This window comes from Salmo salar, chromosome 27 (assembly GCF_965601325.2).
Source record: "Salmo salar chromosome 27, fSalSal1, whole genome shotgun sequence".
Classification (NCBI taxonomy): Eukaryota; Metazoa; Chordata; class Actinopteri; order Salmoniformes; family Salmonidae; genus Salmo; species Salmo salar.
In genome coordinates, this window is record NC_138317.1 from 16,609,951 (window position 1) to 16,625,522 (window position 15,572).

General features: G+C 44.2%; 1 protein-coding gene across 5 annotated transcripts in view; it reads left to right on the forward strand.

The window, feature by feature from the left end:
- LOC106588567 (A kinase (PRKA) anchor protein 9) overlaps positions 1 to 15,572 on the forward strand; it is a 141,582-nt gene that overhangs the window by 76,169 nt on the left and 49,841 nt on the right. For all 5 annotated transcript variants that reach the window (XM_045709243.2, XM_045709246.2, XM_014177703.3 and 2 more), the window contains one exon: positions 1,151 to 1,395. In XM_045709243.2, the coding sequence (XP_045565199.2) occupies positions 1,151 to 1,395 (245 nt within the window). The remainder of the gene's footprint in view (positions 1 to 1,150; positions 1,396 to 15,572) is intronic.

A 15,572-nucleotide genomic window follows, 5' to 3' on the forward strand; every position in this document is an offset into this window, starting at 1 on the left:
CAGGAAAAGGAGGACTGAGCACGCCCCCATTCTCATCGACAGGGCAGGTTGAGAGCTTCAAGTTCCTTGGTGTCCACATCACCAACAAACTAACATGGTCCAATCACACCAAGACAGTTGTGAGGAGGGCACAACAAATCCTATTCCCCCTCAGGAGACTGAAAAGATTTGGCATGGGTCCTCAGATTCTCAAAAGGTTCTACAGCTGCACCATCAAGAGCATCTTGACTGGTTGCATCACTGCCTGGTATGGCAACTGCTCGGCCTCCGACCGCAAGGCACTACAGAGGGTAGTGTGTACGGCCCAGTACATCACTGGGGCCAAGCTTCCTGCCATCCAGGACCTCTATACCAGGCGGTGTCAGAGGAAGGCCCTAAAAATTGTCAACGACTCCAGCCACCCTAGTCATAGACTGTTCTCTCTGCTACCGCACGGCAAGCGGAACCGGAGCGCCAAGTCTAGGTCCAAGAGGCTTCTAAACAGCTTCTACCCCCAAGCCATAAAACTCCTGAACATCTAATCAAATGGCTACCCAGGCGATTTGCATTGCCCCACCGCCCCCTCTTTTACACTGTTGCTACTCTCTGTTATTATCTATGCATAGTCATTTTAATAACTCTACCTATATGTACATATTGCCTCGACTAACCGGTGCCCCCCGTACATTGACTCTGTACCAGTACCCCTGTATATAGCCTCGCTATTGTTATTTTAATGCTGCTCTTTAATTATTTGTTACTTTTATCTCTTATTCTTATTTTTGGGGGGTAATATATATATTTTTAACTGCATTGTTGGTTAAGGGCTTGTAAGTAAGCATTCCATTGTAAGGTCTACACCTGTTCTTTTCGGCACGTGACAAATACACATATTTATCAAATTAAATTGTGACCAATGAACATTATGACAGTGCTCATACTGCTAGACCAAGGAAGGGATGGGCAACTCCTCGGAAGCCTTGTGTGATTAAGACCTGGGATACCATGCCTTATTATAATTGTTGGTGAATGCTTTTCCATAAAATAAATTGTTTGGATGAAAATGATTAAATGCTGACTGGTTGATATTGGTGACAATGAATACAATATTATTTTCCAATGAAGTGTATTCTCCTGACAATTAACTTTTCCCTCCATTTTTCCTGCCCAGATGCGTCAACCACTGAGAGTTGCCAAGGCAGCAAGACTGGGGCGGGTGACGTGAGCATGTGGTCGGGTGAGACAGAGACGGACAAGGGCCTGGAGTTGTCCCAGCAGATGATGACTGACTGCCACAGCCTGTTGCCAGGAGCGGAGCTTCAGCTGGAGAACGAGGAGTACCTCATGAATATTAGCTCCCGCCTCCAGGCCGCCGTAGAGAAACTGCTGGTGGCCATCACAGAGACGACCAATCAGGTACGTCACAGCAAGGTTCACTTAGTAAGAGCGTGGTGTGCTCAGCACAAAGGTTGTGGACCACACAGAAATGAATCTGTTCTATAATTTTGTATTATCTTATACGTTGATCGTTGATTGTCATTTAAAAGGCTGTTGTTGATTAAAGCATTGTGGCGCAAACTAAAGCCTCTGCCATATCTAGCGGTAGGCTACATACTATAAATACACCATTCCGGGAACTGTGTGTGAGCAAAATACCAGTGCTATACAACGGTTGGAAATGAATGGATTTATCACCTAAACATTCTCTTGTTGACAGTCACGTATTGTTACAGTTTTTGGAAGCTACAATGACATGGGCTACATGCGCTCTGTGTCAAATACATAAATTACATGCATGAGGTTATTGGCAAACGTGTAAAATGGCCACTCACTGACAATACACTTCGTATTTTACACAGTCATAACCCCCTGTGTTTTTTTTTAGTCTATTCTCACACAGTCCCTTTAGAGATGAGACTGCAGAATCCTGTTTGCTATTAGATAGCCGGAGCTAGAATGAATTCACCACACAATAAGGCTGGTTCAATCCCAGTGGTTGTCTATAGATGCACGTGGATTTGCATAGAGCGTTGTCTCTCTTCCTCCCCCTAGCCTATTATAATCCAGCTGGACTCTGATGACTCCTACCCCTCAGGCTACTGCATCGCAGTGCTAGAGGCATCACTGCAGACCCAGGTTCGATCCTGGGCTGTATCATAACCGGCTGTGATTGGGAGTCCCATAGGGTGGCACACAATTGGCCCAGCGTCGTCCGTGTTAGGGGAGGGTTTGGCCGGGGCAGACCGTCATTGTAAATAAGAATTTGTTCTTAACTGACTTGCCTAGTTAAATAAAGGTTAAATAAAAACTAAAGGCTACTACTGCCCATTCACTGTGTGTGTGCCCTCTGCCAGCCTAGAGATACTTTATACATCATTAAAATGTCGTACAGTTTCTGCATCATACTGCATCTTCTGTTCGTCCTATATTCAAGCATTACTCATGGTGTAGTGGTTATGCATGTAAAAATAGCTCAGAAGAGATTCACGGACATGTACTGACTTTTAAATATCCCTAAGTGGCTAGTTGGGAGCATCTGTAAATTACACAATGTACAGTTGAAGTCGGAAGTTTACATACACCTTAGCCAAATACATTTAAACTCTGTTTTTCACAATTCCTGACATTTAATTTAATTTTTGGTCAGTTAGGATCACCAGTTTATTTTAAGAATGTGAAACGTCAGAATAATAGTAGAGAGAATGATTTTAAGTTCATCTTTTATTTATTTCATCACATTCCCAGTGGGTCAGAAGTTTACATACACTCAATTAGTATATGGTAGCATTGCCTTTAAACTGTTTAACTTGGGTCAAACATTTTGGGTAGCCTTCCACAAGCTTCCCACAATAAGTTGGGTGAATTTTGGCCCATTCCTCCTGACAGAGCTGGTGTAACTGAGTCAGGTTTGTAGGCCTCATTGCTCGCACACGCTTTTTCAGTTCTGCCCACAAATTTTCTATAGGATTGAGGTCAGGGCTTTGTGATGGCCACTCCAATACCTTGACTTTGTTGTCCTTAAGCCATTTTGCCACAACTTTGGAAGTATGCTTGGGGTCATTATCCATTTGGAAGACCCATTTGTGACCAAGCTTTAACTTCCTGGCTGATGTCTTGAGATGTTGCTTCAATATATCCACATATTTTTCCTCCTTCATGATGCCATCTATTTTGTGAAGTGCACCAGTCCCTCCTGTAGCAAAGCACCCCCACAAAATGATACTGCCAACCCCGTGCTTCACTGTTGGGATGGTGTTATTCGGTTTGCAAGCCTCCCCCTTTTCCCTCCAAACATAACGATGGTCATTGTGGCCCAACTGTTCTATTTTTGTTTCATCAGACCAGAGGACATTTCTCCAAAAAGTATGATCTTTGTCCCTATGTGCAGTTGCAAACCGTAGTCTGGCTTTTTTATGGTGGTTTTGGAGCAGTGTCTTCTTCCTTGCTGAGCAGCCTTTCAGGTTATGTCGATAAAGGACTCGTTTCACTGTGGATATAGATACTTTTGTACCTGTTTCCTCCAGCATCTTCACAAGGTATTTTGCTGTTGTTCTGGGATTGATTTGCACTTTTCGCACCAAAGTACGTTTATCTCTAGGAGACAGAACGCGTCTCCTTTTTGAGCGGTATGACGGCTGCGTGGTCCCATGGTGTTTATACTTGTGTACTATTGTTTGTACAGAAGAACGTGGTACCTTCAGGCGCTTGGAAATTGCTCCCAAAGATGAACCAGACTTGTGGAGGTCTACAATTTTTTTCTGAGGTCTTCGCTGATTTCTTTAGATTTCCCATGATGTCAAGCAAAGAGGCACTGAGTTTGAAGGTAGGCCTTGAAATACATCCACAGGTACACCTCCAGTTGACTCGAATGATCTCAATTAGCCTAACAGAAGCTTCTAAAGCCATTACATAATTTTCTGGAATTTTCCAAGCTGTTTAAGGCACAGTCAACTTAGTGTATGTAAACTTCTGACCCACTGGAATTGTGATACAGTGAATTATAAGTGAAATAATCTGTCTGTAAACAATTGTTGGAAAAATGACTTGTGTCATGCACAAAGTAGATGTCCTAACCGACTTGCCAAAATTATAGTTTGTTTACAAGAAATTTGTGGAGTGATTGAAAAATGAGTTTTAATGACTCCAACCTAAGTGTATGTAAACTTCCGAGTTCAACTGTACATGGGACAATGTAAAAATTCCAATAGCTCCAAATTTCCATAAATTAAAAGCCTTAAACCAACTAAATTGGAGAAATTCATATACACATTTTGAAAGCATTTAATGATAACTAAAAGCTGTGCAACATGAAAGTATTTTCATTTCATTGTGTAATTTATTGACGGTCACTAACTAGCCCCGGAGATAGGCTATCCAAAGTCAAACCACCTCGACACGGTCGACCCACCAGCTGGCAGAAGCTAATTGGCTAAATAATTTGGCTAACTCTCCCCACCTACGAACACACACAATAGACACCCACACAATGATGTGTATAAACCCTGGATGACTGACAGGAGGCGCTGTATTGTAGCCATCGCACAGCCAACTTGGCAATCCTCCTCCATTGTAAAAAAGATTTTAGAAGTTATAGAAATGCATTTCTTAATGTCTACATTTGTTTTTGACACATTTCTTCTATTACAGACACTTTAATGCATACTGTAATTTCCGGACTATTAAGCGCACCTGAATATAAGCCGCTCCCACTTAATTAAAACATTTTTTTATTTTTAACATAAATAAGCCGCACATGTCTGTAAGCCGCAGGTGCCTACCGGTACATTGAAACAAATGAACTTTACACAGGCTTTAACGAAACACGGCTTGTAACAAAAAAATAATAATTTGCAGTAAGCTTTAGTTGTCTTTTTGCACTGAGTCAATTCCTCACGCTGCTGTTTCCAACGTCTTATCGACTCATTAAGACCAAGCTCCCGTGCAGCAGCTCTATTTCCTTTTCCAACAGCCAGATCAATCGCCTTCAACTTGAAAGCTGCATCATATGCATTTCTCCGTGTCTTTGCCATGATGAGGGTGACAAAATGACTACCGTAATCAGAATGATGGGACGTTTGAGAGCGCTCGATTTGATCTAAACAGTAAACCAAAAAGTTGTTTGACCTTAACCCGTTCGGCAATTTCATTGGTCTAATGAAAGCTTCATGCCGCCAAAAAACTGAGCACGTCACAGAATGTGTTTTTTTTTTAGCCAAAAATTTTTGAAAGCGGGAAAAATCCATATATTAGCCGCGTCATTGTTTAAGCCGCGAGGTACAAAGCCTGGGAAAAAATTTGCGGCTTATAGTCCGGAATTTACGGTATGTTTTAATTATATTATGTGAGCAAAACATACAAATGTAAAACATTTATTAAAAAATATAACATATTCCTTAGTGCTAATGTTACTGTCCCTGCTACAACAAACAATACTTGTAATTTTGTTCTTGAAACATTTAATTGAAACACTGTAGAATTCCATTCATTCCTATGAAGGACTGCTCCCACTGGAGAGTGCCAATATGGCCGACTGGTGCCTTCATAGCCTTTCAATGGCCAATACATAGCATCAGCAATCCAGTGTTTAAATATACAGTACCAGTCAAAAGTTTGGACACCTACTCTTTCAAGGGTTTTTATTTTTACTATTGTCTACATTGTAGAATAATAGTGAAGACATCAAAACTATGATATAACACATATGGAATCATGTAGTTACCAAAAAGTGTTAAACAAATCTAAATACATTTTATATTTGAGATTCTTCAAAGTAGCCACCGTTTGCCTTGATGACAGCTTTGCACACTCTTGGCATTCTCTCAACCAGCTTCATGAGGTAGTCACCTGGAATGCTTTTCCTACAGTCTTTAAGGAGGTCCCACATATGCTGAGCACTTGTTGGCTGCTTTTCCTTCACTGCGGTCCAACTCATCCCAAACCATCTCAATTAGGTTGAGGTCAGGTGATTGTGGAGGCCAGTTCATCTGATGCAGCACTCCATCACTCTCCTTCTTGGTCAAATAGCCCTTACACAGCCTGGAGGTATGTTTTGGGTCATTGTCCTGTTGAAAAGCAAATGATAGTCCCACTAAGCGCAAACCAGATGGGATGGCGTATCGGTGTGGTAGCCAGGGTGGTTAAGTGTGCCTTGAATTCTAAATAAATCACTGAGAGTGTCACCAGCAAAGAACCCCACACCATCACACTACCTCTTCCATGCTTCACAGTGGGAACCACACATGCGGCGATCATCCGTTCACCTAATCTGTAGCTCACAAAGACATGGCGGTTGGAACCAAAAATCTCACATTTGGGCTCATCAGACCAAAGTACAGATTTCCACCAGTCTAATGTCCATTGCTCGTGTTTCTTGGCCCAAGCAAGTCTCTTATTCTTATTGGTGTCTTTTAGTAGTTGTTTCTTTGCTGCAATTCAACCATGAAGGCCTGATTCACGCAGTCTCCTCTGAACAGTTGATGTTGAGATGTGTCTGTTACTTGAACTCTATGAAGCATTTATTTGGGCTGCAGTTTGAGGGGCAGTTATTCTAATGACACCCTGCGCGCGTACCGGGCCCTCCTGTGGCGGTCCTCATGAGAGCCAGTTTCATCATAGCGCTTGATTGTTTTTGCGACTGCACATTTTCTGCATTGTCTAACCTTTGTCTTAAAATAATCCTGGACTGTCGTTTCTCTTTGCTTATTTGAGCTGTTCTTGCCATAATATGGACTTGGTCTTTTACCAAATAGGGCTATCTTCTGTATACCAACCCTACCTTGTCACAACACAACTGATTGGCTCAAATGAATGAAGAAGGAAAGAAATTCCACAAATTAACTTTTAAAGAGGCACACCTGTTAATTGAAATGTAATTCCAGGTGACTACCACATGAAGCTGGTTGAGAGAATGCCAAGAGTGTGCAAAGCTGTCATCAAGGTGGCTACTTTGAAGAATCTCAAATATAAAATATTTTTTGATTTGTTTAACACTTTTTTGGTTAGTACTTGATCCCATGTGTGTTATTTTAAATGTAAAAATAAAGAAAAACCCTTGAATGAGTAGGTGTGTCCGAACCTTTGACTGGGACTGTATATACAGTGCATTCGGAAAGTATTCAGTCCCCTTGACTATTTCCGCATGCAAAGGCTGAACTTTGCATGCAACGTGTGTGAGAACTTCTATTGAAGCATGTTGTATGATATAGGCCCATTCCAATACACATGTAAATGAGCTAGATGTGACTGCATCTATCAGGCGTTTTAAAGACCTAACAAGCCACTTGTAACCTTAGCTTTTTTTTTTATACAGACCGATAAACTGAGTGTGTGTGGTCAATGCAGTATCTCTTGCTCCCTACCCCGGACAGCCCAATAAAAGTCACCGGTTTGTGTACTCTGAATCAGTGGGTGAGTGTGAAGTTGCCAACGGTCCAACCTTAAATCAATAAAAAGCCTATTTTATATTTGGAATGTTGACCCAGGTTTACTCGAATACATGTCAAACACTGTGTCACTTCAAACTGGGGATTACTGCCTAGTGATGAGAGGCCAAGCTCACAAATCATTCAAGATCTCTGTCCTCACAAGACCTAACGTTAATGGGATATTCGGGATTTGGGCAATGAAGCCCTTTATCTACTTCCCCAGAATCCGATGAACTTTTGGATACCGTTTCTATGTCTCTGCGTTCAGTTTGAAGGAAGTTGCCAACTAGCGTTAGTGCAATTGCTAACTAGGGTTAGCGCAATGACTGGAAGTCTATGGGAACACCTGGCATGCGAGTCGGTATTGGCTCACGTTCTTCTGATCTTGTGTGAGGATAATGTTCTATACACTGATCTTTACAGCTAACATACTGATAGTAACAGTTTGTTGAGGGCTGACAGTTGTCACCCGCTTCCCTTGAAAAACAAAATTCAAATGGTCAGATTAATACTGCCATTGAGAAAATTCAAAACAAAACGAGACATGATCTTTTTCAAGGACAGTCTCGCAAAAAGAAGCATTCTTGCGTTCTAACTACCCGCTATTCAAAGTGCTCGGAACAAATTAAGGGAATCTTTCACAAACATTGGCACATTCTAAGATCTGATGACCGTATCGATAATGTGTTTTCGGACCCTCCTTTGGTCGTGTTCTCGCGGGGCAGAAATCTCACAGATCAATTGGTAAACTATGATTTACCACCCCAAGATATCCCTGCACAATGTCTATTTGCGCCCCTACTGGATGGAAACTACAAGTGTAATGACTGTGCTCAATGTAATGGCACTTATAAATGTAGATCCTTCAAACAGGGAAACAGATCCCAATCAAAGGTGTTATCACCTGCTCCACTAAGGCTGTTATTTATCTTGTAACTTGTCCTTGTGGTAAAAATGATATGGGAAAACAAAGCGCAATTGAAAAGTACAAATCTCGAGCATCGTAGCACCATTAGGTGCAAAAACTCGACTTATCCAGTTGCGGCCCACTTTTTGGAAGCAAACCACTCGATTTCGTCCCTACGTTATATCGGCATCGAACACGTCACCCTCCTTAGAAGAGGGGGTGACCTCAACAATTTATTGTTAATACGTGAGGCTGCCTGGATCTTTAATTTAAAGACCCTTGCTCCCTTCAGTCTCAACGTAGACTTTGATCTGAAGCCATTCTTGTGATTATTGTGATTTTGCTCATGTAAATGTTTGTAGGCCTATGTTGCCAAATTGTATCTATGATCGTATGCTATCCTTTAATGTTTTTGGTATGTTATTTTTATATCTGAGAATGAACCAATGATATCAGGCCACACCCGGCAATGATTAGACACCTGTGTTTGTCCTTTGACACTATATAAACTAGTCACCCTGTAGTTTGTCATTAGGCCCTGATGAAGACAGCTTGTTTGTCGAAACGTAGGTTATTAAAATATTGCATCTGAGCTCCTAGAGTGTGTCTCCTAAAATTTCTCAAGTATTGGCTCACGAAACTACCTCTTAACTTCCTTCATACTGGTCACAGATGCATTATGGTTTCTTTTCTGACAGAATTGATTAATTAGTTCTTTGTGAGTGAATGATCGTGGATCGTTGTTTCCTGTCTGTAGGGCCTGGTCGTGTGAATTATGGTTGATTGTAATGAGTTTTTCTGGAATGTTAAGTGTCCTGTCGGTTGGCTTTGGAAATAATTTGCTGTAGTAGGTGTTGCTCACTTACCCTTCTATTATAGATGAGTGACATGTAAGGCCAACGTGTTGTTTGTGTAAGTCCATGACTGTTTTACAGTTCACTTGCTCGCGAGACTGGGGTGGCTACGCTACGGCGGTATTTTTAGGAAACCTGTCTCAGTCAGTTCATCTGCACTGACGGAATATAAATCCTGTTTGACAAGCTCCTCCAAAAAGGATGTGTGTGTATGAGAGTGTGTGGGAGAGGGAGTGTGTGTATTTGCAAAGCTATACCTGCCCCATTAGCCCGGGGGGGTTGAAATTACGCTAACTATTCCCTCCCCCTTTTCACTGAACAATATCCTGCCCATGCTATCAATCCGGAAGTGAAAGAGGGAGAGACTCTGCCTGCCTGCTGCAAAACGCACTGGGAGAACAGTTTAGACCCCAACCTCTTCTTTTATGTCTGTTTCGAGAGGGATAGAGCGAGACCGAGATATACACCAGCCTACATTTCAATGTCTAAGGAGAGACCGGGAGAGAGAAAGAGGGAGGGACATGGAACTGGAATGAGCAATGAAAAGTGTGGTGACAGAGACTAGAGAGGGGCTACAGGGATAGATCAAGAATGAGAGGGTGACCGAAAGAGGGGGAGAGATACTGAAAGGAGAAGGGCAGCGAGAGCCCCACTGGATCGGGCGGCTTCAGTTAACACTTGGTTGGCTGCTCCATGTGTAAAGCAATTAAGGGGGGACCGGGAGGCTTCCCTTCCCTGCGGGTCGGTGCTGCGTTGCCGTGGCGGCATGGAATTGTTAATGAGCTTCCCGAGGGAGAAAGAGAGCGAGGGAGTGGGAGTGAGTGCTGCTGAGGGGCAACGTCACACTGTGCTCTGAGATAGTGAGCAAAACAGACAGAGAGAAAAGTCTGTCAGAGGTACAGAGGATATTAAAGCTAGGTCTCGCTTTATTTTACCCCCCTCAATCACTGCCAGGATTCAGGAATGCCTTTTTGTCCCAGGTACAACATGTGACTTTGGACTTTCTACCCCCACAAAGGATTACTTTTCCCCTACACAAGGAGAAGCACTACCGGTGTCTTTTCTTTTATGACTTGAAACTTTGTTTCAAGGGAGGACCTTGTTCTCAGTATATACTTGGGACCTTTTATTGTCTCTTCAGCACGCTATGTGTGTGGATCTGATTCTGAGCTGAGACTCCAGTGTGTTTACCCAAGGCTCTGTGCCTGGCAGCTCTGTAGAGACTGTTGTCTAGAGCCCGGCTACGTAGTCGGGACTCATCTGCTCTCTGCTGCTCTTCCCTCTTGGGCTCTCCCCCTGCTTTGCTAGTCTCAGCTGAAGACTCCATCCATCGCAGCAGGTGCACTGTAGATGCTGAAAGGATCACCGGAGAATTCATACAATCCGTGGGAAGTGAAGGCACTACAAGGATACACTAGTTGGTAATTGAAAACCCTTGAAAGTTGTCCACCACAATGGATTCCTACCGCTCGTACTGGAATTCGAGCCACCAGGCAATGTGGGTGGAAGGGGAAGATCAGGATGTGTACGAGGTGGAATCTCGCGTGCCCCTGCCCCGACCTTTCCCCCTCTCCAGCGTCCTCAATGAGAAAAACGCTGTGGTGGTACAGACGCAAATCTCACACGTCAACCACAGGACCAATGGTCACCTCCTTAAGGTGATCTCTAAGATCTCCCTGCCCACGCCGCCCTATACAGTAAGTTTACGTTCAGCTGCTGACCTGCCATGTAACCTATATGGAACTGTATACAGTGGGGGGAAAAAAGTATTTGATCCCCTGCTGATTTTGTACATTTGCCCACTTACAAAGAAATGATCAGTCAATAATTTTAATAGTAGGTTTATTTGAACAGTGAGAGACAGAATAACAACAAAAAAATCCAGAAAAACACATGTCAAAAATGTTATAAAATGATTTGCATTTTAATGAGGGAAATAAGTATTTGACCCCTCTGCCAAACATGACTTAGTACTTGGTGGCAAAACCCTTGTTGGCAATCACAGAGGTCAGACGTTTCTTGTAGTTGGCCACCAGGTTTGCACACATCTCAGGAGGGATTTTGTCCCACTCCTCTTTGCAGATCTTCTCCAAGTCATTAAGGTTTCGAGGCTGACGTTTGGCAACTCGAACCTTCAGCTCCCTCCACAGATTTTCTATGGGATTAAGGTCTGGAGACTGGCTAGGTCACTCTTGAGCCACTGCTTTGTTGCCTTGGCCGTGTGTTTTGGGTCATTATCATACTGGAATACCTATCCACGACCCATTTTCAATGCCCTGGCTGAGGGAAGGAGGTTCTCACCCAAGATTTGACGGTACATGGCCCCGTCCATTGTCCCTTTGATGCGGTGAAGTTGTCCTGTCCCCTTAGCAGGAAAACACCCCCAAAACATAATGTTTCCACCTCCATGATTGACGGTGGAGATGGTGTTCTTGAGGTCATAGGCAGCATTCCTTCTCCTCCAAACACGGCGAGTTGAGTTGATGTCAAAGAGCTCCATTTTGGTCTCATCTGACCACAACACTTTCACCAGTTGTCCTCTGAGTAATTTAGATGTTCATTGGCAAACTTCAGACGGGCATGTATATGTGCTTTCTTGAGCAGGGGGACCTTGCGAGCGCTGCAGGGTTTCAGTCCTTCACGGTGTAGTGTGTTACCAATTGTTTTCTTGGTGTCTATGGTCCCAGCTGCCTTGAGATCATTGCCAAGATCCTCCCGTGTAGTTCTGGGCTGATTCCTCACCATTCTCATGATCATTGCAACTCCACAAGGTGAAATCTTGCATGGAGCCCCAGGCCGAGTGATATTGACAGTTTTTTGTGTTTCTTCCATTTGCGAATAATCGCACCAAATGTTGTCACCTTCTCACCAAGCTACTTGGCGATGGTCTTGTAGCCCATTCCAGCCTTGTGTAGGTCTACAATCTTGTCCCTGACATCCTTGGAGAGCTCTTTGGTCTTGGCCATGGTGGAGAGTTTGGAATCTGATTGATTGATTGCTTCTGTGGACAGGTGTCTTGTTTACAGGTAACAAGCTGCGGTTAGGAGCACTCCCTTTAAGAGTGTTCAATAAAAAGAGCCAAGATGAAACACTACTTCTCAGACAGGCCACTTCCTGCTTGAAATCTTCTCAGGTTTTGGCCTGCCATAGGAGTTCTGTTATACTCACAGACATCATTCAAACAGTTTTAGAAACTTTAGGGTGTGTTCTATCCAAAGCCAATAATTATATGAATATTCTAGTTACTGGGCAGGAGTAGTAACCAGATTAAATCGGGTACGTTTTTTATCCAGCCGTGCAAATACTGCCCCCTATCCCCAACAGGTTAACAAATAAAAAACTGAAAAATTGGGCGTGCAAAATTATTCAGCCCCCTTAAGTTAATACTTTGTAGCGCCACCTTTTGCTGCGATTACAGCTGTAAGTCGCTTGGGGTATGTCTCTATCAGTTTTGCACATCGAGAGACTGACATTTTTGCCCATTCCTCCTTGCAAAACAGCTCGAGCTCAGTGAGGTTGGATGGAGAGCGTTTGTGAACAGCAGTTTTCAGTTCTTTCCACAGATTCTCGATTGGATTCAGGTCTGGACTTTGACTTGGCCATTCTAACACCTGGATATGTTTATTTGTGAACCATTCCATTGTAGATTTTGCTTTATGTTTTGGATCATTGTCTTGTTGGAAGACAAATCTCCGTCCCAGTCTCAGGTCTTTGCGCTCCACAGGTTTTCTTCCAGAATGGTCCTGTATTTGGCTCCATCCATCTTCCCATCAATTTTAACCATCTTCCCTGCCCCTGCTGAAGAAAAGCAGGCCCAAACCATGATGCTGCCACCACCATGTTTGACAGTGGGGATGGTGTGTTCAGGGTGATGAGCTGTGTTGCTTTTACGCCAAACATAACGTTTTGCATTGTTGCCAAAAAGTTTGATTTTGGTTTCATCTGACCAGAGCACCTTCTTCCACATGTTTGGTGTGTCTCCCAGGTGGCTAGTGGCAAACTTTAAACGACACTTTTTATGGATATCTTTAAGAAATGGCTTTCTTCTTGCCACTCTTCCATAAAGGCCAGATTTGTGCAGTATACGACTGATTGTTGTCCTATGGACAGAGTCTCCCACCTCAGCTGTAGATCTCTGCAGTTCATCCAGAGTTATCATGGGCCTCTTGGCTGCATCTCTGATCAGTCTTCTCCTTGTATGAGCTGAAAGTTTAGAGGGACGGCCGGGTCTTCATAGATTTGCAGTGGTCTGATACTCCTTCCATTTCAATATTATTGCTTGCACAGTGCTCCTTGGGATGTTTAAAGCTTGGGAAATCTTTTTGTATCCAAATCCGGCTTTAAACTTCTCCACAACAGTATCTCGGACCTGCCTGGTGTGTTCCTTGTTCTTCATGATGCTCTCTGCGCTTTAAATGGACCTCTGAGACGATCACAGAGCAGGTGCATTTATACGGAGACTTGATTACACACAGGTGGATTCTATTTATCATCATTAGTCATTTAGGTCAACATTGGATCATTCAGAGATCCTCACTGAACTTCTGGAGAGAGTTTGCTGCACTGAAAGTAAAGGGGCTGAATAATTTTGCACGGCCAATTTTTCAGTTTTTTATTTGTTAAAGTTTGAAATATCCAATAACTTTCGTTACACTTCATGATTGTGTCCCACTTGTTGTTGATTCTTCACAAAAAAATTGTTTTATATCTTTATGTTTGAAGCCTGAAATGTGGCAAAAGGTCGAAAAGTTCAAGAGGGCCGAATACATTTACATTTAAGTCATTTAGCAGACGCTCTTATCCAGAGCGACTTACAAATTGGTGCATTCACCTTATGATATCCAGTGGAACAACCACTTTACAATAGTGCATCTAAATCTTTTAAGGGGGGGGGGGGGTTAGAAGGATTACTTTATCCTATCCTAGGTATTCCTTAAAGAGGTGGGGTTTCAGGTGTCTCCGGAAGGTGATTGACTCCGCTGTCCTGGCGTCGTGAGGGAGCTTGTTCCACCATTGGGGTGCCTGAGCAGCGAACAGTTTTGACTGGGCTGAGCGGGAACTGTGCTTCCTCAGAGGTAGGGGGGCCAGCAGGCCAGAGGTGGATGAACGCAGTGCCCTTGTTTGGGTGTAGGGCCTGATCAGAGCCTGAAGGTATGGAGGTGCCGTTCCCTTCACAGCTCCGTAGGCAATCACCATGGTCTTGTAGCGGATGCGAGCTTCAACTGGAAGCCAGTGGAGAGAGCGGAGGAGCGGGGTGACGTGAGAGAACTTGGGAAGGTTGAACACCAGACGGTCTGCGGCGTTCTGGATGAGTTGTAGGGGTTTAATGGCACAGGCAGGGAGCCCAGCCAACAGCGAGTTGCAGTAATCCAGACGGGAGATGACAAGTGCCTGGATTAGGACCTGCGCCAATTCCTGTGTGAGGCAGGGTTGTACTCTGCGAATGTTGTAGAGCATGAACCTACAGGATCGGGTCACCGCCTTGATGTTAGTGGAGAACGACAGGGTGTTGTCCAGGATCACGCCAAGGTTCTTAGCACTCTGGGAGGAGGACACAAGGGAGTTGTCAACCGTGATGGCGAGATCATGGAACGGGCAGTCCTTCCCCGGGAGGAAGAGCAGCTCCGTCTTGCCGAGGTTCAGCTTGAGCTGGTGATCCGTCATCCACACTGATATGTCTGACAGACATGCAGAGATGCGATTCGCCGCCTGGTTATCAGAAGGGGGAAAGGAGAAGATTAATTGTGTGTCGTCTGCATAGCAATGATAGGAGAGACCATGTGAGGATATGACAGAGCCAAGTGACTTGGTGTATAGCGAGAATAGGAGAGGGCCTAGAACAGAGCCCTGGGGGACACCAGTGGTGAGAGCGCATGGTGCGGAGACAGATTCTCGCCACGCCACCTGGTAGGAGCGACCTGTCAGGTAGGACGCAATCCAAGCGTGGGCCGCGCCGGAGATGCCCAACTCGGAGAGGGTGGAGAGGAGGATCTGATGGTTCACAGTATCAAAGGCAGCAGATAGGTCTAGAAGGATGAGAGCAGAGGAGAGAGAGTTAGCTTTAGCAGTGCGGAGAGCCTCCGTGACACAGAGAAGAGCAGTCTCAGTTGAATGTCCAGTCTTGAAACCTGACTGATTAGGATCAAGAAGGTCATTCTGAGAGAGATAGCAGGAGAGCTGGCCAAGGACGGCACGTTCAAGAGTTTTGGAGAGAAAAGAAAGAAGGGATACTGGTCTGTAGTTGTTGACATCGGAGGGATCGAGTGTAGGTTTTGTCAGAAGGGGTGCAACTCTCGCTCTCTTGAAGACGGAAGGGACGTAGCCAGCGGTCAAGGATGAGTTGATGAGCGAGGTGAGGAAGGGGAGAAGGTCTCCGGAAATGGTCTGGAGAAGAGAGGAGGGGATAGG